General features: G+C 38.3%; 3 protein-coding genes across 14 annotated transcripts; 2 read left to right on the forward strand and 1 right to left on the reverse strand.

Annotated features, from left to right (window-relative positions):
* The first annotated feature begins 355 nt into the window (after nucleotides 1-355).
* On the forward strand, nucleotides 356-6,535 carry LOC111796470 (peptidyl-prolyl cis-trans isomerase FKBP16-1, chloroplastic). 7 transcript variants are annotated; one of them, XR_002815354.1, is made up of 8 exons: nucleotides 356-513; nucleotides 2,146-2,343; nucleotides 2,487-2,521; nucleotides 3,287-3,380; nucleotides 4,216-4,276; nucleotides 4,611-4,656; nucleotides 5,500-6,047; nucleotides 6,145-6,535. XR_002815354.1 is itself a non-coding variant. In XM_023679095.1 (8 exons), the coding sequence occupies exons 2-8, from the start codon at nucleotides 2,126-2,128 to the stop codon at nucleotides 6,263-6,265; spliced, it is 603 nt and encodes a 200-aa protein (XP_023534863.1). In that variant the 5' UTR covers nucleotides 356-513; nucleotides 2,123-2,125; the 3' UTR covers nucleotides 6,266-6,535. The 7 variants fall into 7 exon arrangements, 5 of the variants coding, with proteins under 5 accessions (XP_023534863.1, XP_023534864.1, XP_023534862.1 ...); XR_002815353.1 differs by having other exon boundaries at nucleotides 6,188-6,535; XM_023679095.1 differs by having other exon boundaries at nucleotides 2,123-2,343; nucleotides 5,977-6,047; nucleotides 6,188-6,535.
* A 1,029-nt stretch (nucleotides 6,536-7,564) lies between these two features.
* LOC111797688 (protein transport protein SFT2-like) lies at nucleotides 7,565-12,273 on the forward strand. The gene is made up of 4 exons (XM_023680785.1): nucleotides 7,565-7,979; nucleotides 9,492-9,759; nucleotides 9,861-9,965; nucleotides 11,830-12,273. The coding sequence occupies exons 1-4, from the start codon at nucleotides 7,771-7,773 to the stop codon at nucleotides 11,938-11,940; spliced, it is 693 nt and encodes a 230-aa protein (XP_023536553.1). The 5' UTR covers nucleotides 7,565-7,770; the 3' UTR covers nucleotides 11,941-12,273.
* A 727-nt stretch (nucleotides 12,274-13,000) lies between these two features.
* On the reverse strand, nucleotides 13,001-23,087 carry LOC111796953. 6 transcript variants are annotated; one of them, XR_002815451.1, is made up of 8 exons: nucleotides 22,811-23,087; nucleotides 22,331-22,614; nucleotides 20,957-21,137; nucleotides 19,902-19,994; nucleotides 19,634-19,721; nucleotides 16,608-17,006; nucleotides 13,616-16,142; nucleotides 13,198-13,294 (listed from the first exon to the last, which is right to left on the reverse strand). XR_002815451.1 is itself a non-coding variant. In XM_023679777.1 (6 exons), the coding sequence occupies exons 1-6, from the start codon at nucleotides 22,879-22,881 to the stop codon at nucleotides 13,196-13,198; spliced, it is 816 nt and encodes a 271-aa protein (XP_023535545.1). In that variant the 5' UTR covers nucleotides 22,882-23,087; the 3' UTR covers nucleotides 13,001-13,195. The 6 variants fall into 6 exon arrangements, 2 of the variants coding, with proteins under 2 accessions (XP_023535545.1, XP_023535544.1); XR_002815450.1 differs by having other exon boundaries at nucleotides 13,616-15,803; nucleotides 16,024-17,006; XR_002815452.1 differs by having other exon boundaries at nucleotides 13,616-14,446; nucleotides 14,574-17,006.
* Nucleotides 23,088-24,533: the final 1,446 nt, after the last annotated feature.

Here is a 24,533-nt window from a genome sequence, read left to right on the forward strand (position 1 = left end):
TTTTAAAAGAATAAAAAATATTATTAAACTTGAACCCATATTTTAAAATACCCAAAAAAATTTAATTTTTATTAATAATATATTTAATTTTTTTAAAACATTTAAAAATATTCCTATTATTAGTATATGGAGGAATCTATAATTATACCCCATTTATAAAAATTAAAGTTAAATATATAATTTTTAAATATAGTACTAATTATTTTTTAAATTGTTAAAAAAAGTTAGAAAAATATTTAGGATATTATTTAAATTTTAAATTAAAAAATATATTTTTTTATTGATTTAGATATAATTTAATTAATTTANAAAAAAAAAAAAAAAAAAAAAAAAAAAAAAAAAAAAAAAAAAAAAACTTCTCCAACGTTCTTCGTCATAAATTTCACCATAGAACCCTCTCCTTTTCTTCCTCATCCATTAACGTCATCATCTTCACAACTTTTCAGGCTGTGCCATGGGAGTTCTCTCGTTCTGGAGCTCGTTTCGCTCTCCTTCCGCCGTCAAATTTTCTAGGTATGCTCTTCCATGGCCGAATTTCTTTACTCCATTCGGATTCTGTTGAATTTTGTGTTTCTCTACACAGTAGTAGGTTTCCCTTTGCGTTTTGTAGCATTCATTGAAATATACTTTAGGTGTCCTGTGTTAAAATTTTATGTTGTGACTACGTGAGATCCGACGTTGGTTGGGGAGGAGAACGAAACATCCTTACAAGGGTGTGGAAACCTCTCCCTAGCAAACGCATTTTAGAGGGGAAGCCCGAAAGGGAAAGCTCAAAGAAGACAATATTTACTAGCGCGTGAGCTTGGGCCGTTACAAATGGTATAAGAGCCAGTCACCTGGCGATGTGCTAGTGAGGAGGTAGAGCCCTGAAGGGGGTGGACATGAGGTGATGTGCTAGCGAGGAGGCAGAGCCTTGAAGGGGGTGGACATGAGGCGATGTGCTAGGAGGAAGCTAGAAGGGGGTGGATTTGGCTAGGGTCCCAGATTGATTGGAGAAAGGAACGAGTGTCATTGAGGACGCTGGGCTCCGAAGGGGGATGGATTTGGCTGGGATCCCACATTGATTGGAGAAAGGAGCGAGTGCCATCGAGGACGCTGGGTCCCGAAGGGGGTGGATTGTGAGATCCCACATCGATTGGGTTGGAGAACGAAACACCGTTTGTAAGGGTGTGGAAACCTCTCCCTAGGAGACGCGTTTTAAAATCGCGAGGCTAATGGCGATACGTAACGGACCAAAGGAAACAATATCTGCTAGCGGTGGGCTTGGACTGTTACAAAGAGTATTAGAGCCAATTATTGGACAGCATGCCAGCGAGGACGTTGGGCCTCCAAAGTAGGTGGATTGTGAGATCCCACATCGGTTGGAGAGGGGAACGAAGCATTTCTTATAAGGGTGTGGAAACCTCTCTGTAGTAGACGTGTTTTAAAATCGTGAGGCTAATGGCGATACATAACGGGCCAAAACAAACAATATCTGCTAGCGGTGGCCTTGGACTGTTACAAATGGTATCAAAGCTAGTCACTGGGCAGTCTATCAGCGAGGATGCTTGGCTTCCAAGGGGGGTGGATTGTGAGATCCCACATCAGTTGGAGATGAGAACGAAACATTCCTTATAAGGGTGTGGAAACCTCTCCCTAGTAGACGCGTTTTAAAACCATGAGACTAACCGTGATACGTAACGTGCCAAAGCGGACAATATCTGCTATCGGTGCGTTTGAGTTATTACAAATGGTATCAGAGCCGGACATCGTGCGGTGTGCCAGTGAGGACGTTGGCTCCCAAAGGGGGTGGATTGTGAGACCTCACATTGGTTGGAGAGGGGAACGAAGCATTCCTTAGAAGGATGTGGAAACCTCTCTATAGTAAACACATTTTAAAACCTCGAGGGGAAGTCCATAAGGGAAAGCCCAAAGAGGACAATATTTGTTAGTGGCGGGATTAGACTATTACACTATTTTTCTTAAAATTTCGACCCGTGTCAAAATATAAGTCGTAACGTCTCTCTCCTCCTTTCAATCAGGATGATTGTTTAATGTTTCAAACTGTTCTTCAATCCAAGAACTCCAAACCTTAAATTCTGAGAATAGATATCTATATCAAACGATACTCACTTCTTGACAGCTTATGAATGGATGTTCTTGTAGCTTCCACAAAACCATTTGCATGGCTGATGAAGTATCCATATCCAAGCATCATACGGTCAATCACTTAGACATTTTTTCTGTCAAACGATTTCCAAGAAGGCTGTTCGCGCAGTTCATTGGTTCGTATCCGATCTTGTTATATGCAAATCCTAGTTTCGGTGCACCGATGATCGACGTGCAAGAACCGGAAATAGTTCGGTATGTATTTCATTTGTAACTTTTTTCTTGAAATGTTCATATCATTTTCTTAACATCACAATGAAGAGGGCTGCATGACCATCCATCAAAAGTACTTCACATGTTCTCATTTGGAATTGTTGTTTGAATTTTGAAGCTTTCAGGACGCTAAAGCTCGACAGTGGAGTTCGGATTCAAGGTAGAATTTCTTTGTTTAAAATCTCAAGATTTAATAAATCTTTTTGTAATGACCCAGGCCCACCGCTAGTAGATATTGTCCTCTTTGCGCTTCCCCTTTCAGGCTTCCCCTCAAGGCTTTAAAACACGTCTACTAGGGGAAGGTTTCCACGCCCTTATAGAGGATGTTTTGTTCTCCTCTCCAACCAATGTAGGACATCACAATCCACTCCCCTTCGGGGCCCAGCGTCCTCGCTGGCACTCATTCCTTTCTCCAATCGATGTGAGACCACCACCAAATCCACCCCCTTTAGGGCCCAACGTCCTTACTAGCACACCACCTTGTGTCTATCCCCCTTCGAGAAACAGCAAGAAAGCTGACACATCATCCGGTGTCTGGCTCTGATACCATTTGTAACGACCCAGGCCCACCGCTAGCAGATATTGTCCTCTATAGGCTTTCCCTTTCAGGCTTCCCCTCAAAGCTTTAAAACGCGTATGGTAGGGGAAGGTTTCCATACCCTTATAAAGGGTGTTTTGTTCTCCTCCCCAACCAATGTGGGACATCACAAGTGTTTATAGATGAACATGTTTGGTTGTAATGTAGCAGGCTCGTTTTATGGCGTTTTAAATATGGTATAGATTTAGTTCCTTCTTCATACTGATTGTGATGAAAACTACATTATTTGTGTTCAATGATTGTTCTATATAATTCTTGAATATGAAAACAAATAAGGTCTATGATTGATGATTTCACTGTAGTAACATTTTTAGTTCCAATTAATAGAAGTTCTTGAGGGAGATGGAGCAGAAGCACATGAAGGAGACTTGGTGGAGTTCAATTATGTCTGCAGGCGTTCAAATGGATATTTCGTTCATAGGTAATGTATTTTTCTGGTGTTTTAGCTACTAACTATGCAAATTTGTTTATGGTTGGAGAGGGAACGAAGCATTCCTTGTAAGTGTGTGGAAAATCCCTAGCAGACGCGTTTTAAAAACCTTGAGGCAAAGCTCGAAAAGGAAAGTCCAAAGAGGACAATATCTACTAGCGGTGGGCTTGGGCTGTTGCAAATGGTATCAGAGCTAGACACCGAGCGGTGTGCCAGCAAGGATGTTGGGCCCCCAAGGGGGTAGGGATTGTGAGATTCTACATTGGTTGGAGAGGGGAACGAAACATTTCTGATATGAGTGTGGAAACCTCTCTCTAGTAGACCCGTTTTAAAAACTTTGAGGGGATACCCGAAAAAGAAAGTCCAAAGAGGACAATATCTACTAGCGGTGGGCTTGAGCTGTTACAAATGGTATCAGAGCCAGACACCGAGCGGTATGCCAGTGGGGACACTGGGTCCCCAAGGGGGTGGATTATGAGATCTCACATTGGTTGGAGAGGGAAACGAAACATTTCTTATAAGGGTGTGGAAATCTCTCCCTAGCAAACGCGTTTTAAAACCTCGAGAGGAAGCCTGAAAGGAAGTTACAATGTAATCCATAAAGTACAAGAACTAAATTGTTACCATTGCCTCCGTTATCATATTCATTGTGAGATCTCACATTGGTTGGAGAGGAGAACGAAACATTTCTTATAAGGGTGTGGAAACCTCTCCCTAGCAAACGCGTTTTAAAAACCTCGAGGGGAAGCCTAAAAGGAAGTAACAATGTAATCCATGAAGTACAAGGACTAAATCGTTCCCATTGCCTCTGTTATCATATTCACAGTACGATAGATCAATTCAGCGGAGAAAGCACACCAGTAATCCTGCCTTTGAAACAAAACCAGGTAATCTCTTCTTTTACATCAGTTCTTCGAGAAAACTATGGGGGCGATAAACGTTCGATAATTTTGAATAGATATTAATTATGGTCGTTCTATTTTTCGATGTGCAATGATCTGTTTACGAGTGTGTAATTGTCGATAGCGGATAGCTTCAGTTTATGCAGCCTATCACTAGAACTTTGCTGGTTTTTGGAAGATCCTCTGTTAGTTAGCTTGTATAATCTTCTCTTTTTAACAAACGCTTAGGTTGCTCGATCAGCTTTCGGGTTTTGTATCATTCAATGATCGGATCAGCTTTCGAGTATTGGCGTTTATTACTGATATTTGTTTCTTACAGATAATAGAGGGCTTGAAAGAGGTTCTGGTTGGCATGAGAGTTGGAGGTATTGTATGGATATTCAATCATCTTTACTCAGTTTGTTCTTATGCTTATCAAGCTGTTCATGGCTTTTATTATGCAGAAACCTCTTCAACTTCTTTGGATTAGCCTTGTATTTTAGGTTTCTATTGTCTTAACTTCTACCTTTTATGTCGCTTCGTTTGCTTCACGACTTACGGCTGAAATAGGAAACGAGAAACATAAACGTTACTAGACCACCTTTAATCTTGCGCATCTGTTAATGGGATATTTCTCATATGTGAGATCCCACGTCGGGTGGAATGAGAAATGAAGCATTCCTTATAAGGGTGCGGAAACCTTTGCCTAACAGACGCGTTTTAAAACCGTGAGGCTGATGACGATACGTAACGGGCCAAAATGGACAATATCTGCTAGACGTGGGCTTGAGTTGTTACAAATGGTATTAGAGTCATACACGGGACACTGTGTTAGTGAGGACGCTGGGCCCCCAAGGGGGTTAATTGTGAGATCTCATATCGATTGGAGAGGGGAACGCAACATTCCTTATAAGGGTGTGGAAACCTCTACCTAGTAGGGGCGTTGTAAAACCGTGAGGCTGACGATGATACGTAACAGGCCAAAATAGACATATCTGCTAGCGGTGGGCTTGGGCTGTTACAAATGGTATCAGAGTCAAATATCGGGCGGTGTGACAGCAAGGACACGTTAGGCCCCCAAGGAGGGTGGATTGTGAGATCCCACATCAGTTGGAGAGGGGAACAAAGCATTCTTATGTGGAAACCTCTGCCTAGTAGACACGTTTTAAAACCGTCAAGGAGGTCCTTTTCTTTCTTCGGACTGATGACTCGCTTGGCTGTATGGGCAGGTTGCCCCTCGCTGCTGCGTTCTGTTAGGCCATGGATTATAGGAACAAATGTAGTTGAATGAGACAGCAAGCGGGTTACACGTTCCACTGTGCCAAGATGTGAGGTGCAGGTGGTGATGATCACCCCGGGGTATGCACGGAGCCCTTGACAAGCACTCCAAGACCTGCCAATGCTCATGAGGCGATACATAACGGGCTAAAAGGACAATATTTATTAATGGTGGGCTTGTGGTGTTACAAATGGTATCAGAGTCAGATATCGGGCGGTGTACCTGTATAGACACAAAGCCCCCAAAGGGGATGGATTGTGAAATCCTACATCGGTTGGAGAGGGGAACAAAACATTCTTTATAAGGGTGTGGAAACGTTTGCCTAGCAGACACGTTTTAAAACTGTAAACCTGACAGCGATATGTAACGGGTCAAAACGGACCACACCCTCTATTAACACAGAAATGCGTTTATTATTTGTTATCAGGGAAAAGAAGAGCACTTATCCCTCCCTCTGTGGGTTACATAAATGAGAATTTGAACCCAATTCCTGAAGAGGTAAAGCAAAGTTCTTTCTCTAATCATTCTTTTACTAGCATTAACACCATAGATTATCCATCTTAATCACTTGTGTTTCGTCGTATTATTTCTTAAGCACGACAACGTTGCTCGATAAAATTAAGTTCGCTTTGTTGCAGTTTGGCCCTCGGCGTAGTCTTTTATCGCATCGGAACGAGCCCTTGATATTTGAGGTACAACTTTTGAAAGTTCAATGAATATCATTCTCTCGACTTAGAAAGTTCATTCGATGAGTGTTGATATTTGAAAATATGAGTAGAAAGTTCATTCATGGCGGGCTCACATCATCATTATGTGGTGTGTCCTTTGCCATTATTCGGCTGTAATCAGAGGCCGAAAGAACGTGTAATTGCTATTAAAAGACGGAAACGTTGATATTTTCTTTTTTGTATCTGAAAATAACCTACTGTCGATGATCAGAGCCTTGACTTTTTATATTATTAGTAAAGTACAGGAGCGTTTTAGTAGGCTTGCTACCTTATTATTATTCCGAACTTGAGACCCATCAAATCATTGGTGCGGGGTGCTCCCGTTGGCCTAATTACACGTGTTTTTGTAGCTTTCGCCACATATTAAGGTTGCAAAATTGCGTGGGACACTTCGAGTTATGGTTTGAGCTGTTTGTTTGTAAAAATATACGATTTTGGAACAAATAAAACTTTAATGTTACATGAAATTAACAAAATTATACAAACTTTGTCATTTTTTTTTGGGGAAAATAAGGTTTAGAATCTAATCTCGTGTTTGATTTTTGGTTAATGGTGTTTTTTTAGAAAAAATTAGTATAACTGTAAAGTTTTGCATTATTTTATGTAAATGGTAAGTCACGATAAATTTTAAAATATGCATCAAATTATGGTTAAAAACTAACTAGACGTGTTCGTTTAATCCTTCATGTTGTGGTCCCCACAGAGCTTACGGGAGAGGAATTGGAGAGAGATTTAGATATCTGTCCTGCATGATTATATTCTTGAGTAAATATATCATGTTTTTATGGTTCAAAATTATAGTATAGTTTTGAAATTTGTTTTTTTTTTTTTTTTTTATAAATTATCTTGAAATTTATATTATATTTTTGCATGCGAACAATATGATTTTTTTTACGTTTTTAAATAAAAATTATATAAAAAAATGAAAATTATATAATCTCTGTAAAAAATTTCGAGCGACCCAATCTCCGTAAAAAAGTAAATAAATAAATAAAATTTACGAAGATAACAAATAAGAAACACCAAAGAACTGTTCCATTCCTACCTTACATCTCTCGAGATAGCCACATCGAGTGAGCTGATAGAATAATTTTTCATCCGATTAAGGATAAAAAATAAGATATCTTTTTCAGTTAGTAACTTTTTTTTACTATCGTTATTTTATAAAGTTGGGTTAAAAAAAATTAACTTTTGTAAGTAAATGAGTAAATTTGGCATGGAAACATATTAATGGCATTTTTATTATTTTTTATTGTTTTTATTATTATTTTATTTTTTTATTTTTTTATTGAGAATTTGTTCTGACCATAATATGGGCCGTTGCTGTTTCCCTTCGTCGCGAAGGCTTCTTCCTCACCATTTTCTTCCAGAAAAACATGCCAAAATCGTTTGATTCCTGGGGGATATCAATTCCACAACCCAATTTCTGCTCCCAAATCAGAGCAAATCCTGAAATTTTCTCGATTTTTTGAGCTTCGAATTGAAAGAAAGCGATGCTGAAAACGGCGCAGGGATGGTTCACGCAAGGGGATAGTAGTGGGAGTGATGATCAGGTCAAACCGTCCTCTTCGTTGCTCGCCAGTTGGAATTCTTACGCAGAATCACAAGCTGCCGATGATAGCATCTCCAATTCGAGAATCGGTTTCGATCTCGAAAGTGCTGTTAGGTCAGCGAATGAAACCGTTTCGGGAACTTTTAGCGTGTAAGTCTCCGATCGATCCTCATATCCATCTTAGCAAAGAATTTGAGATTGAATTTTGTATTTGTTTTCTGGATCATTGGGTACTCGAGTTCTTGAGTAGTAATCTGTTGGGTGTTGGGTAAATTTGCTGTAGTGTTGCTACTTGGCTATGGCTGTTACATTTTTCTTGAGAATGATTTGATTGGCTGGCTATGGGGAAGTTTGGGAAATGTTCTACCGTAGGCTCTTGGAATTTTGATTTGTCTTTTGTTGTCATTTGAATTATTGAGATTTTCATTTAAGAATGTTGGATGTGTAGCATATGAACTTCCATTTGAGAATTAGAAGAGTTAACAATGGATCTGAAGAAACAAAGAATGTCATTATGGTTGCCAAACAGCAAGAAGAGAAATTCTCCTAAGGCTAGGTAGAATATAGCTTTACATGTTTGAAGGTCTTGATTTGTAACGGCCCCAATGTTAGGGCTAACCGATATTGTCCTCTTTGGGCTTTCTCTTTTGGACTTCCCCGGAAGGTTTTTAAAATGCGTCTACATTGAAAGGTAAAATGACTCGTACTCCAAGTGTTTGAACTGGTTTTCAAAATGAATGGGAAATGGCTGGATGTTGTCCTTTCTAGTCTGCTAGCATTAGAATATTGAAAAATTTCCAACCAATTAAGTCACGTCTAAGGCGCGAAACCAACTCAATTTCCTGCTACTAGAAACGCTTCCTGTCAAAGAAATTGAGCAATAAACCCTTGAACTCACATATGGGATTGTGAGATCCCACGTTGGTTGGAGAGGAGAACGGAACACCCTTTATAAGGGTGTAGAAACCTCTTCCTAGCAGATGCATTTTAAAAACCTTGAGGGTAAGTCCGAAAGAGAAAGCCCGAAAAGGACAATATCTAATATCGGTGGGCTTGGGTCGTTACAAATGGTATCAGAGTCAAACACCGCGCAATGTGCCAGCGAGGAGGCTGAGGCTGAGCCCTAAAGGGGGTGGACACAAGGCGGTGTGCCAGCAAGAACTCTGGGCTCCGAAGGGGGTGGATTGGGGGTCCCACATCAATTGAAGAAGGCAACAAGTGCCAGCGAGGATGCTAGGCCCCAAGGGGGGTGGATTGTGAGAGCCCACATCGGATAGGGAGGAGAACGAAACACCCTTTATAAGGATGTGGAAACCTCTCCCTAGCAGGCGCGTTTTAAAAAATCTTGAGGGGTAGCCTGAAAGGGAAAGTCCAAATAGGACAATATCTGCTAGCGGTAGGCTTGGGCTGTTACAATAATCAATGAGTTTAAGGCTTCCAGATTCGCTCCAAAGAAAAACAACACCAGCAGAAGCACGAAATGTGTTTGAGGCCATCTTGTCAATATTTCTTAAGTTTCTAGGAGATTATTCACCTCTGTTTGGACACATCCCATAGAAGGGTTTCCTCCAAAAGGGACTACTTACGAACTAAAGGATAGTATACTTACGAACTAAAGGATAGTATCCTTTCTGATTGTTTTGTAATTTGATCCTTGTACAGGGTTTCTAAAGGAGTAAGAGAACTTCCTGGGAACCTCCAATCTGCCACTAGCAATGTTCCCTCAGGAAAAGCCCTGATGTATTTTGGTTTGTTTCTAGCAACTGGGGTTTTCTTTATTTTCATTGCGTTTGCATTGTTCCTCCCCATCATGGTTCTTGTGCCTCATAAGTTTGCTATCTGCTTTACCCTTGGGTGTTGCTTCATCATTGGATCCTTCTTTGCACTCAAGGGTCCTAAGAATCAGCTTGCACATATGTTCTCAAAAGAGGTACCCTTGGTCGATGCTCCTTTTATTACATTTATACCGACGCCGTGCCGATATTTTAGCTGATTCTATTCTGTTATTTGTTCCTTTGTTTCACAATGCAGAGACTTCCTTTTACGGTGATCTTTATTGGATGTATGTTTGGCACCTTGTACGTTTCCATGGGGCTCCACAGCTATATTCTCTCTGTTATCTTCTCTGTATTACAGGTATCCAAACACAAGGCCTCTTCTTTCTTCATTATTCTACAAAATTTTATTCCCATATTGCAGTTAGTATCTTTCTACTTCAGAATTGTTTGTTTATTTTTTATTTTAGAAGAAACAATTGTGGTTGAATTACAAGTTTAGTCCATGAACGTTCAAGCTTGTGTTTGAAAGTTCCTTGAAGTTTAAAAGGTATCTAATAGGTCGGTGAACTTTTAATTTTGTGTCTAAAAAGTTCTTGAACTTTGAAACGGTCTCATAAGTTCCGGTCTCATAAGTTCCGTGTCTAATAGGGAGTTGAATTGCACAATCACACAAAACATTAGATTTATCTTCAAAACTTTATTCCAGCCATAAATTCACCTTTGAGGAAAGCAAATGGACAAAACGAGCTCACTTAAAGATGAAAAGCCAAGTTTTGAGTGAACTCACAGTGGATGATCTCGCTGTCTTAGTAGCGTTGGCAGCAGAGCAAGGGGCCGGGAGTCCAGTAGGGAGCTTTTCTTTGCATCTTATTAGCAGTGTTCAAGCTTCTACAGATCTTCGACTAAAAGAATTTTAACTTTTCTGGGACTTTTAAGCCTCCAAATGTAATCCATGAGGGAGCTTCAACTTTGGCTCAGGTTGAGTAAGGTGAAAGAAGGCTGATTTTGCTGGAAAACCATCCTAAGCCTTTAGCTTCCAATAATGCTGTCTTAATCCTTCCTACAAGTTGGACCCAAGTCCACGGCTAGTAGATATTGTCCTCTTTGCGGACTTTTCTTTAAGGTTTTTAAAACGTGTCTGTTAGGGAGAAGTTTCCACACCCTTATAAAGAATGTTTCGTTCTCTTCTCCAATCGATGTGAGGTCTCACAATTCACCCCTCTTCGGGGCCCAGTGTCCTTGCTGACACACCGCTCGATGTTTTAAATCAATTGGAGAGGGGAACGAGTGCCGACGAGGATGCTGGATCCTGAAGGCAGGTGGATTGTAAGATCCTACATCGATCAGAGAGGAGAACGAAGTATTCTTTAAAAAGGTGTGGAAACCTCTCCCTAGCGTATTTTAAAAACTTTGAGAGGAAGCTGGAAGCTCAAAAGGGAAAACCCGAGGACAATATCTGCTAGCGGTCGGTTTGGGCCGTTACAATCCTGCTTCTCTATAAGTTCAGCCCACTTCATTACCTCTCTATTGAATAATCTTCTTTTCCTAGATTCTAAGTCTAATGGACATCATCCCGACAATCAATCTGCAGTGGTCGACCCCTTTTTTTGAAGTTCATGCATAGAACTTTTTTGAAGTTCATGCATAGAACTCCGAGAAGAGAGGACTCGCCCGACTATTTTGTTTATGATTATCCTCCTGGCTCACATAGTTCTGCACCACATGCACGTCAATTTCAACCTATAACATATTGGTAGGAAGGTTATTAGGGTATTATTGTTTGTTGGTTACAAATAGAGGGGTGGGGAATGAGGAAGGTAGGGATTTGTGATCCCAGGTAAGATCGGTTCAGGATCATGGGATCCTTTTCTATCAGATAGGAAGGGCTGTTGCACAAAATGTACTTCTAAGTAATTGCTCCACCGATCCTATATCTATCCATATGAAGAAGAAATCATGTAACAAAGAGGGTTCTTATTTGTACAAATGGTACTTCGAACTTGGAACGAGCATATTGATGAGTGAATCAGGGCTTGAGAGTAATCTCCAGAAGGGAAAGTCCAAATATCTCAAAACACTTCGTTTAACTTGTAATTCTAATATGTTTTACATTTCAATACATTCGAGTTCTATCACATATCAAATACCCATTTCATATCTACCGCGTTCTTTATCATACACGACACAAATGGTCCAATTTTGAAACGTTATGATTCCTCCAGGTTCTTGCACTTGCATACTATGCTGTTTCATATTTCCCTGGCGGGTCTATTGGGATGAAGTTTTTGACATCCGCCCTTGTGTCTTCGGTTATGAAATGTTTCGGTAGTTGATCTCGACTCCAGCGTGGTATACGCTAGGTGCACCGCACATTTCTCTTCTGATTAGAGATCTTTGTTAACGTTCGGGAAGTCTGGGAAACGATCCACAACATATTGCTGAGTGTGTAAACTAAAAGTATTAGCTACAGGCACCATTTTTTGTGTTCTTCTCTGGTTGTTTCATCCCCATCATCATATTGACTGAGCTATTCAGCAACTGTAGATGAAGGTGGTGTGAAGGCCTTGGGGCATTGTTATTTTCTTCCATCACAATTTGAGGCACTAGAGAATGAAACTAGATTACTTCATCCCGCTTCTTTCTTATTATATAATGTCGTTTTTTTTCCGTGAAAATCTTACCTATCTCTCTCCTAACTATATCGTTTTTTTCCGTTCACCATTCGAGAGTGCAGATTAAATGGTGATAGTCTTATCTATTAACTCGGTTGACAAGTTCATGTATTCAATTGATCAATAGTATAATGATTTGCTCGATATATTTCACTATATGATGTTTTGATGGTATAGTTTATTACCGAACAAGTTCGTTAAATAAACATTTTCTTTTGATATCACTACACAACCTATCTTGTATTTTCANAAAAAAAAAAAAAAAAAAAAAAAAAAAAAAAAAAAAAAAAAAAAAAAAAAAAAAAACCAATATAGACATATTTCTTCGTAAAATAAAAAATCAACGTGTCTCGTATAATACCTAGAGATGTCCATGAGGTAAGGTGGGGACAAGAAGCATTCCCGATCTTCATCCCCACATTTATTTCATTCCACATCTCCCGCTAGGTTTCCCATTAACCGAGGATGGGGTGGATAGGAAATTGGTCCGGGACAAAGACAGAAAATATAATTTCATCCCCAACCCAATATATCTAACTGTAAACTAACTCTGTCTTGTTGAACACCGCACTTTGATCCTCATTAAATAAAACATTTCTACCTAAAAACACTATCTTTTTTTGAAAAAAACCAAGTCTCTAAGGGCCTAATTATCCATTACTATATTCAAGTTAAGGCCAAGACCTCGACGGTTTCTCCAATGTCGAGAGGTCGATTCAAATAGCCATTGGAAGAGGTTATATTTTAACCATAAATAACCATATAAGTTGGCTAAAGTAGTTCATATCAATAGAAAAGATGTGTCATTTCTAATAGTTTCTACCATAACCAAAACTCCCCAACAACTTATGTTGCAACTAATAAAAAAAAAGGAAAAAACGGGTAACCACCATTATTTGAAAAATTCTCAATTCGATCAATCTTTTAAAATTTTTAAACTTACCCCTGATCTTTCGATTTTTCTCAATCGTAGCATCAACATATTCTCGTATCGAACACGACACGTGGAATGCACCTGTCCAATAAAAGCATAAATTATTGATCAATCACCTTTCAGTAAACATAGAAGAACAAAATGATATAGAACAAATTGAGAATTTTAAAAAGTTGAGGACTAAGTTGAGAATTTCCCTAAAACATTATAAACTATGGTGAATATTTAACAAAAAAACAACCATTTTATGAGGATTTGCTAACCAAAGGAAAGAACAAAAGGAAAAATGAACTGTTTGCTTAATAAAGATTAAAAACAGGGGAAAAAAAACCATATTCCCGTATTAAGAACTAAGAACCAAACCAGAGAAGGAATAGAGAGAAGGATCTTGAATTCACATACCTCTGTTCTTATTTTTCTTCTTCTCCTATAAACAAAACATGGATTTCCCCTTTGTTCAATCCAAATCAGATCATTTTGTATCATAAGTTTTGAAGAACAATGGCTGCAATTCTAAGAAATCCCTTTATTCCTTCTCAATTCTTCACCATAGCCTTGATTTTATCACTAAGTATCCGTCTCTTTCCATGTTGTTACTCCATTGATGAGCAGGGTAGAGCTCTTCTCACATGGAAGAGTAATCTAACAAGCTCTACAGATGCTTTGAGTACATGGAATCCGGAGGACCCGACACCGTGTTCATGGTTTGGAGTTGTCTGCGACTCCCATGGATATGTAGTGGAGATAACCCTGGCAGCACTGGATTTGCGAGGTACATTGCCATCGAATTTTCAGGCTCTTAAGTTCTTGAGGACCCTGGTGATATCTGAGACGAATATAACAGGAAGAATCCCGAAAGAGTTTGGAGATTATAACGAGCTCAGAGTTCTTGATCTTAGCCAAAATAACCTTTTGGGAGAAATCCCAGAAGAGATTTGCAGGCTGGGGAAGCTGGAGGATTTGTCCCTTCAAAGTAATGGGTTTGAAGGAACGATACCGTTAACGATTGGGAATCTTTCGAACCTCGTGTATCTTAGACTTGCAGACAATGAAATCCGTGGGGAGATTCCTAAGAGCATTGGAATGTTGCAGAAGCTTAATCTTTTCAGAGCTGGAGGGAATAAACTTCTGGAAGGTAAATTGCCAATGGAGATTGGAAACTGCAGCAGTTTAGTCATGTTAGGCCTAGCCGAAACCGGAATCTTCGGAGCTCTTCCTTCATCGATTGGGATGCTGAAAAACATACAGAACATAGTCATATATAAAGCACAACTTTTCAACACAATCCCGGAAGAGATCGGAAACTGCAGTGAGTTGCAAACTCTTATATTGTATCAGAATAGTATTTCTGGGCGGATACCTAGAGGAATTGGGAAGCTGAAAAAGCTTCAAACACTTTTTCTATGGTTGAACTTGTTGGAAGAATCTATACCAGAAGAGATTGGAGACTGTGAGGAACTCGTAATCCTAGACGTTTCCGAAAATCTTCTAAATGGAACCATACCAAAAAGTATAGGACGGCTACCTAAACTTCAAGAGTTTCAACTAAGTCTTAATCAGATTACGGGTTCACTACCTCCGGAAATGTTTAATTGTTCGACTTTGGTTCATGTGGAAGTAGACAACAACAAACTTTCGGGCGAGATACCGGTTTCGGTAGGCAACCTTAAGAACTTGCATTTATTTTTTGCTTGGGAGAACAAATTAACAGGCAGTATTCCCAGAACTCTCTCAGACTGCCCTGATCTCCAGGCCATTGATTTCTCGTACAATCACTTAACGGGTTCAATACCGAAAGAGATTTTCGGTTTGAAAAATCTCACGAAACTTCTTCTCATACGAAATAATCTATCGGGGATCATTCCACCTGAAATAGGACATAGTAGGACACTATCGAGGTTTCGACTGGCTAAGAATAGGTTTGGAGGTACTATTCCATCAGAGATGGGATATTTGAAGAGCTTAGATTTTCTGGACTTAGCTGAAAACCATTTTGTTGGAGAAATTCCACAATCGTTATCAAACTGTGACGTTCTTCAGTTTATTGACCTCAGTTCAAATGAGTTCACTGGTACTCTTCCAATCGAACTGCCGATGAGCCTACAGTTTTTAAATATATCCAACAACAGGCTTGAAGGTCAGGTCAACCCGGGCATCGGAGCTTTGACGGAACTAACAAAACTTGACCTGAGAAACAACCAACTTTCAGGGCAAATCCCAGCAGAAATTGTTTCCTGTCAAAAGCTTCAATTTTTAGACCTCAGCAACAATTTCTTCTCTGGGGAACTCCCTAAGCAATTAGGTATAATTTCTTCACTTGACATTGCTCTTAATCTAAGTTGGAATCATTTCTCAGGTGAAATCCCATCCGAATTCTCTGGTCTCGTCAGGCTAAGTATTCTAGACCTCTCCCATAACAACCTCTCTGGGGACCTAAACCTTCTTGTAGAGCTTGAAAACCTTGTGACTCTAAACATCTCCTACAACCACTTCTCCGGCGAATTGCCCGACACGCCATTCTTTCAAAAGCTCAGTAAAAGCGCCATTGCTGGAAACAAAGACCTCTATGTTGCAGGTGAGCAAGTAATTCCTGAAGGCAAGTTTGAATCCAGAAACGTAAGCAAAGAAGCAATAAAGATAGTCCTGCCAATCTTGATCAGCATAAGTGCAGTGCTTTTCTTTTTAGTGATCTACTTGCTAATTCGCACACAAATGGCTAATTTCATGCTACTGATAGATGGCGATAAATGGGAAATAACCCTGTTTCAAAAACTTGATATCTCAATCGACTATATCATTAAAAACTTAACTGAATCGAACGTGATCGGTGCTGGAAGCTCCGGTGCCGTGTACAGAATCACAACCCCAAAAGGGAAAACAGTGGCAGTGAAGAAAATGTGGTCAACCGACGAATCTGGAGGCTTCAACTCTGAAATCCGTACTTTGGGATTAATTCGACACAAGAACATAATAAGGCTGCTGGGTTGGGGATCCCACAGGAATTTGAAGCTCCTGTTTTATGATTATCTTCCAAATGGAAGCTTGAGCTCTTTTATCCATGACACTGGAAAAGGAGGAGCAGAATGGGAGGCCAGATACGAAATCCTCTTAGGAGTGGCTCATGCTCTAGCTTATCTTCACCATGATTGTACTCCACCAATCGTACATGGCGATGTGAAAACACTGAATGTCCTGCTCGGCCATGACTTTGAGCCATACCTAGCCGACTTTGGTCTCGCCAGCAATGTGAGTACAAACAACGGCAATGATGCTTCAAAGACGCCAATACTCAGACAACTTGCTGGCTCTTTCGGGTACATGGCCCCAGGTATGTTCATTTCTAACCCCCCTTTCCAAACCCTTTGGCAAATAAACCCCATGGATTCATAATTACCTGGTGATTACAGAACATGGGTCGATATTGACAGTCTCAGAGAAGAGCGATGTGTACAGCTTCGGTATAGTGGTAATGGAGGTTCTAACAGGGCGGCACCCTCTGGACCCGACATTACCAGGAGAAGGTAATTTGGCGCAATGGGTTAGAGACCATTTAGCCACAAAGAAAAACCCAGCCGACATTTTAGACTCGAAGCTCAGAGAAAGAACCGAACCCACAATGCGCGAAATTCTTCAAACCCTAGACGTCGCGTTGATCTGTGTCAGCGTCAAGTCCGACGATCGACCCCCCATGAAAAGTATAGTCGCCATGCTCGAGGAGATTCGAAGTGTCGAATTGGGGAAAGCTGCTGCCGATGACCCCAAGGCGGAAAAGCCGGTGATGATTCAATCGACCCTGCAGAGGAAGTTTTCGTCTCAAGGATCTTTGTATTGCAAATCTCATTTGTAGAACTAAAACATCAATTACAAAAAACTTCAAACATCAAATATCTACAAATAACTGAACCATTGAACAAATGACTATCAATGATTTGTTTCTATTCTCAAGGAAGAAACAAGAGCACAACCCTCCTCTCAATGAAGGTGAACTTCCTTCATGTCCTAGTCATGTCGTTGTTTATGGCTATATGCCTGTTTCAAACCTCTTTTAAATTGGTCTTTGTGTCAATCCAAAGTTGTATTGATTACCAAAATCATATGCTCTAAATGTATTATATTATAGAGAAGGTGACTATTTGTGAATTCTTCTTACCGGAGTTATATGCTATCAAAGTTGTGGTGGTTGCTTATTTGCTTTTAGTTTATAATATTTTTTTTTTTAGTTATATGCTATCAAAGTTGTGGTGGTTGCTTATTTGCTTTTAGTTTATAATATTTTTTTTTTCCATACTCATGTTTTCTAAAATAATTTTTTTCAAACGTGACCCCATACGTAAGTTTGTCCATAAAGTCTGACTTTCATATGACTAACTTATTCACCAAGTTAGCTAACGCTGCAAAATTGTTTTCTCATTACCACAAGAGTGATTACGACACCCTGCATGCTTACCTCTAATGACTAGCGATATTTGACAAGCAACAAACGGTTCCTCGAGTGACTCAATAGCTCCCGACCATAGGGGTTGGGTCACATGCTTACCTCTCTTTTTCTTAAAGCATACAACCTCTTTGTTTTGTAAGTGTAGTTTGGGCCGAACGGACAAAATGTTGAATTGAATTTAGTCCTTAAATTTTTAATAAGTTTAAAAGTAGTTGTTATGAGATAATAGTAGATAGAAACAACCCTCGTAAGAAGTCCTATTAAAACCAAGAAAGTCATGATTAGTCCTATTAAAACCAAGAAAGTCATGATTCGTCCTATTAAAACCAAGAAAGTCATGATTCGTCCTATTAAAACCAAGAAAGTCATGATTCGTCCTATTAAAACCAAGAAAGTCATGATTCGTCCTATTAAAACCAAGAAAGTCATGATTCGTCCTATTAAAACCAAGAAAGTCATGATTCGTCCTATTAAAACCAAGAAAGTCATGATTCGTCCTATTAAAACCAAGAAAGTCATGATTCGTCCTATTAAAACCAAGAAAGTCATGATTCGTCCTATTAAAACCAAGAAAGTCATGATTCGTCCTATTAAAACCAAGAAAGTCATGATTCGTCCTATTAAAACCAAGAAAGTCATGATTCTATATGCGTTTCCATCAACTGCTCTTATACAAATCTTAATATGATGGTGGCAATAAAAATGACTAAATTCATTCGATTTTGAAAATGTGAAATCATAGCAATCCTTACCTGAATAAGTCGTAAATCAATCCTACTATACTTGCCTTAACGTCAATTCTCCCATGTACAAATATGACTCGAATCGATAGCCTGTGTATAGCTTAAGTAGTAGACTAATCCATTGCTCAATCCAAATTCAAGATGTTCATATCCAACCAATGTTATGAACCTCTTGCACAAATCCATCAAAGATCAACTCTTGGACTAAACCCGACCCGAACTTTGGGCAAAATATGGGCCTTTCGGGTCACGGTCATTGGTGAGGATATGGTTGAACAATCTAAAATTTACCTTTCAGATGTGTTTGGAAAGGCTACAAGATCTTATTCCTTGTGGTAGTTTTACTTTTGGTCTCCAAATTTCATTAATTCAATATTTGTGTTGAAAAAAGAGAGAGAAGGAGAAGGAAACCCAATAATATAAATCAAACCAAACTTTTCATCACCAAACAGGGACTCAATCATGCATTCATTGTACAAAGGAAGAACAATTCTCCATAGGGCAATCAGATCTCAAATGTGCCACTTCAGGAGGTGTAATTCTCGTTCTAAGAGGCTAGTTTTTGCAAATTCGAAAAGAAGAAGAAAGATGAATTAGATAGAGTTTACGAACTGAACTCAATCACCTGTCCTAGCTACTTACTCTGGGAGGTGAACAGTTTTGGTTTCAGCCATTTCTCTTTGCACCCATAATACAGCAACCCAAAATCAATACTTTCCCAAGCAGATGAGGATCAAAGGCCTCGAAATCCTTGAAATTTTCATTAGAATACTAAGGAGGGTACTCGGTTTCTAACTTCTTAAGAATGGCTCTAGTAACACCCCAGTCAAAACCCCGGTATTGAAGCCACCTAACTATTCTCGATTTTCTAGTCTCTTTCGGTGCATCCCGGCCTCGCAGCCACTGTTTCGAGGCTTGAACGAATAAATGATCCATGGAAATCTTTGACAAACTCACACTGGACATTTCATCACCAAACTCTTCACCATCTTCAAAAACAAGTTTAATTGCTTTCTCAGCAACTTCCCCTCCTATCCCCTTGTTTACAAGTGCCTGGTTCGAAAATTAGCCTCTCATTCTCAGTATCATAACAAAAAGTTCCCAATTGGTAAACAAGTTTCTCGAGTCCTACCGACTAGCTTTCTTATCAACAATGAGAAGTGAAAAGGTTGAAATAGACGAGAAAATAAAGAAGATCAACTCTTTAGCTGGATCGCAAATGAAAATAGAAGTACGTACCTGCTTGATCTTCCTGGGTCCCCAACTGGAGGACGACCACCTTGAATGAGAAAATCCTTCAGCATACAGGCCATCGTTGATCAACCCCCTAAAATATAATTAAAGGGCTAAGATTAATGTCATATGAGTTGCAACGGTGGTTGAATTAGACATCAAAATTCATATCTATCATGTCAAGTGTAGAAGGTTAATTTTGCCGAGAAAATATAGTTGTCGAAAAGTACTGATGGCTAAGAACATTATTATAAGTTACGTAGCCATTCAGGACCTGCTCTTAAAATCATTGATCACTGCTTCCGCTGTGTCCAGAGAGAACCTCTTGCCAAGCAATTTCTTCCTCAGCTCAACTGCAGTGAAGGCTCTGTAGAATGCAATCACAAGCTTAATATTCTTCTTGCAAAAGAAAATACGTGTATGTTAACAAATTACAAAAGTAGGTCAAGCAACTCATTGATGGCCATCATTTTAAAGCTCAGGCAAAAATCCTTTGGGCACCACGAGACCAGCCCGAATCCAGCCAGGTTCTCTTTCTCATGTCGACTTCCCAACAATTGTACCTTGTCTTGGGGCTTGGCTTTACGAGAGAAAGCCTGCCAGAGAAAAAAGTCTTTCTCTTCCCATCCCGGATCATATTCCGGTGCGTCCACAGAAGAGGAAATCGCAATGCATCTTGCTCAGCAGGCGTAGCTTGGGGTGGGAGTGTAGGGTGGGTAAGGTAAGGAGGCCACCAGAGAGGAAGCCAAACGGCCTATTAAGCGCAGCTAAGCTAATATGCGCCGGAGAAAGCCAGGTGCCGGAGGTAAGCTCTATTCGGGCCAGAGCTCCAATGGAGTCTTTGCCCTCCTCTTGACACTTTAGTTTGGAAGGAATTCAAGAATTCTTTGTGGTCAAGAAATGAATGGAAATGTCTTTTCGGATTTGGCTACTTTATTTGTTTTTACTCTGTCTTCTACTTCAATTTTTTTTTTTTCTTTTTAACTTTCCTTTTTCATTTTTGTAGATATAGCCTAACTCAGATTTACACTAGCTGAACCTCTTTTTTGAAACCCAAAGGCATGTAGGGATATCTATCTCCCCCTCTTGTAAATCACTCATCTAATCTCTCACCGCTCTAAAAATTCTATTATTACTCTCGAGTCAAATTCACCACAAAATTGCAAAATTTTTAGACCGGTACACGTATAATTTAAAGTCCTAGCAGAATATTCTCACACAAATCTGTCCAAAACTTGTTTTGTGTTACTTTGACAGTGTCACCAGTTCAATCAGATCAGTGCAGATTCCAAAATTAAAAGACAGGAATCACAATTTACATACAGTTACCTTGTTGCAAGTAATTCAATTGCCAATTTCTCAGCATCTTGCCTGCTTTTATTTCCCCGCAAATCAACCTTTCCATCATAACGTTTCTTGCCGTAAATATTTTCCGTCTCACATACTGCCTTAGGCTCTTGCAAGTGATCATCAACATAGCTCAAATTGTCATGAAATTCATCTTCAAGTCCTAAAGATGAAAGCTTCATTGAGATAAAATCCACTAGGGAACAAAAGAAAGGGAAGATAGGAAATACTCTGAAGCCAACACTAAAGGAAATTCCCACAAAAAAAAAAAGAAGGAAAAGAAAAAAAAAAAAAAAAAACCCTTCTAATTGGTCACAATCAGAAAATGGAATAACAACAGATTCTGATCAATTCAACTTAATCATTCATCATGAAGAGCAAACACATATAACAACTTCAACGAATTAAAAAACTCCATATATCTATAGATATATATATAGATATAGATATAGATATACCTGCCATACTCCATATAAATGGGATATCTATCTCCATTTATCTCAGCTCGTTTTGAGATAAAAGTACAGTGATAGGACCGGTCATGTCACGAGAGCCCACCCAAAGGAAAAGAAAGAGTGACGAGACTATATGATGTGTAATATTTCAATATTGCTTATGTGGGGCTGTAAATATTATTTAGTTAGGGGAGGGAATACATAGAGACAGACAGATTCTTGGGAGCGTACGTTTTGAGTAATTAATTATCTTGATCTCTGAGTGAGGCAAGAGGGAAAAGACAGAGAAAGGGAGCACTTTAAATCTCCCATGGCTTGTACCATCTGATGCATAAATAAACTGGTTTCTATCACGAAGTTCATCGAACAGTTTCGGTCGATTCAGTAACATAAATAGATAACCATCAGAGGAACACAAGTACTTAAATGAATCTAAACTCAAGGAAGAGATCTATCAGGACACTAGTAAACCTACCTTTCCCCTCTTAGAAGCTTCAGTATGGCGTTCGAAACTCTCTCTTGGATGAAAAAGCTCTTTATTTTTCATATTAATCCTTTTACTATCCCGAAAAAACTTCACTCCACACAAGTTTCTTCATGAAACTTATGACCTTCCCAACCCCTATCTGGATCTTCAGTCTATCGAAGTTCGAAAAAAGATAGCAATTAAGTAAAACTCAGCCACATATTTCAACTTCAGAACGAGTACAGCCATAAAGCAATGTTTTTAAAGCTACATAATGCGCCAAAGTACAAGCATTACAGATTCAAATTAATTCAACTTAATCATTCATCATGAAGAGCAAACACATATAACAACTTCAACGAATTAATGAACTCCATATATATATATATAGAGATATAGATATAGATATAGATATAGATATAGATATAGATATACCTGCCATACTTCCACCAGCTGAATAGTTCTTCTTCTCGTTCGGATTTTGATCACGAAATTTATCACAAAAATTACTTCTCCGTACTGCACCCCGATGTTTAACCTCAATCCTCGGAGAATTAACATCCAACTTACTACTGAAATCGTTTCCATTTACAATTTCCGGTGTCGAAGGTGTTCTTGATTTCTTATCATTCAAAGACCTTTTTGGAGTATACCTAACAGGACCTGACGAGCTATACACTCTAGCATTCAAGCAAGTAACAACGCCGCTCTTCTTCACCCTGGAGATAATACCTCCACCATAAAAATCAACACAAGAACGAACTACTTCAAGAATGATATTACCATATGGAATGAGAAAAACGAAAATCCAATCGCATGTTCGAATCCCTTTCTCTAGCTCGCTACATTCATTAAATTCTTGAAAACCAAACAACCGGCAGAAATAATTAAGTAAGGTTACGAAAAACTAATCACCAGAATATTGAAAGAGCTCTAAGTTGAAGCTGAATCGAGGCTCGGACGCTGAAACCCGCCATGGCTGTCATTTGTCGACGGAGTTCACGAAAATCGTCGTCGGAGTTGTAAAACCTAGAGATGATTGACGTTGCCGTTGCAACGCTGTGGTGGTCGAGAAGAGAGCACGAATGCAGTCTTCCGTTGAACTTGGAACTTTCTTCAGGTGACTGCCATGGCCGCTCACTGGATGAAATAATTCTCCGATCATCAACTAAGACTCAGTTTAATAAACTATTTGGTTTTTCTAAATTAAAGTAATATTTATTTATTTATTTATTTATATATTTTTTAAAAAAAATTTAGTGTTGTTTTTTCCACGAAGTTTTAATATATTTTTTAAGATTAACTTAATAAAAATATTCCTAAAAAATTTTGTATTTTATATATTTAAAATATTTGTTAAATTTTAAAAAAATTAAAAATACTATAATCCAAGTCTTTACATCAATTATATACTCCAACCTTAAAATATTTTTAATATTAATAATTCGAAATTTTAAAAGTAGTATTAACGCTCTTAATTTTTATAAAAATTTTAAAAATTATTAGAAATGGTCTATTATTATTTCCCGTATCATCCCACTTTTAACGATATTAACAACAACAAAAAATTAATTTTGTTCTAAAAGCTTAGTGATATTAATATTACTTTTCAAAGTTTTTAGGTACTTTTAAAATGTGATATTAACGGTTTGGCCAGTAAATTTTTTTTTTTTTTAATTTTTTTAAAAGTTAAAAGATATTTTGTTGAGGGTTTTGGGAGTGAATCTCATTGACTAATTTAGGGGATGATCATTAGTTTATAAGTAAGAATACTGTCTATGGGGTCTTTTGAGTAAGCCCAAAGCAAAGTCACGAGAGCTTCAAGTGGACAATATCATACCATTGTAAGAGTCGTTGTGCTCAAAGTGGACAATATCATACCATTGTGAGAGTCGTTGTGCTCAAAATAGACAATATCATACCATTGTGAGAGTCGTGATTCCTAACATGGTATCATAACTTTACCTCCTGAAAGAAGAATCCTCCAGCCCAACCATGCCCTAAACTTAGTCATGACTGGTATCATAACCCTACCCTAAACTTAGTCATGACAATAGAATCCTCATAGTGGAGCCTCCATTATATATTTATTAATTTAACTAATTTTATTTTATTATTGAAACTAATTTTATAATCATTAGAGTAGGAACTAATTAGAGATAGATGCATTTATAAATTTTAAATACTTAAAAGACCCTACATTAAAAAAAAAAAAAAAAAAAAAAAAAAAAAAAAANAAAAAAAAAAAAAAAAAAAAAAAAAAAAAAAAAAAAAAAAAAAAAAAAAAAAAAAAACTTTAAATAATCTATGAGTTGTCGATGTAGGATTTAATAAAGTTAAAATGTATTTAATGAATTTTTTAAAAATTTAAAGGTATTTTTTGAAACCGTTTTAAAAAATAAAGTTTATTTTTTAAACAATTTTTATCCCAAATTAATGGTAATGATATATTTTAGATTTTTGTTAAAAGTTTAAAAATATTATTAAATTTTTTAAAATTTTAATGATATTTTTTTTTAGATAGAGTAAAAGGTTAATGAATATATTTATTAATTTATTCCTTCTAAAATACAAAGAATAAATTGTTATCATTTAAAATTAAGTATTTTTTAACCTAATATTATTATTATTATTATCT

The sequence above is a fragment of the Cucurbita pepo genome, chromosome LG06 (genome assembly GCF_002806865.2).
Source record: "Cucurbita pepo subsp. pepo cultivar mu-cu-16 chromosome LG06, ASM280686v2, whole genome shotgun sequence".
Classification (NCBI taxonomy): Eukaryota; Viridiplantae; Streptophyta; class Magnoliopsida; order Cucurbitales; family Cucurbitaceae; genus Cucurbita; species Cucurbita pepo.

Excerpts from the sequence above, each read along its gene's own strand:
- LOC111796470 (XM_023679094.1), top strand. The coding sequence starts at position 455 with ATGGGAGTTCTCTCGTTCTGGAGCTCGTTTCGCTCTCCTTCCGCCGTC. Across the intron at positions 4,277-4,610 it reads TGCCTTTGAAACAAAACCAG|ATAATAGAGGGCTTGAAAGA; the intron begins GTAATCTCTTCT and ends TGTTTCTTACAG. Across the intron at positions 4,657-5,976 it reads GGTTGGCATGAGAGTTGGAG|GGAAAAGAAGAGCACTTATC; the intron begins GTATTGTATGGA and ends ATTTGTTATCAG.
- LOC111797688 (XM_023680785.1), top strand. The coding sequence starts at position 7,771 with ATGCTGAAAACGGCGCAGGGATGGTTCACGCAAGGGGATAGTAGTGGG. Across the intron at positions 7,980-9,491 it reads GTTTCGGGAACTTTTAGCGT|GGTTTCTAAAGGAGTAAGAG; the intron begins GTAAGTCTCCGA and ends ATCCTTGTACAG. Across the intron at positions 9,760-9,860 it reads CACATATGTTCTCAAAAGAG|AGACTTCCTTTTACGGTGAT; the intron begins GTACCCTTGGTC and ends TTCACAATGCAG.
- LOC111796953 (XM_023679776.1), bottom strand. The coding sequence starts at position 22,881 with ATGACAGCCATGGCGGGTTTCAGCGTCCGAGCCTCGATTCAGCTTCAA. Across the intron at positions 22,615-22,810 it reads AGAGCTCTTTCAATATTCTG|GGTGAAGAAGAGCGGCGTTG; the intron begins GTGATTAGTTTT and ends TATTATCTCCAG. Across the intron at positions 19,995-20,956 it reads ATTGAATTACTTGCAACAAG|AGCCTTCACTGCAGTTGAGC; the intron begins GTAACTGTATGT and ends TGCATTCTACAG.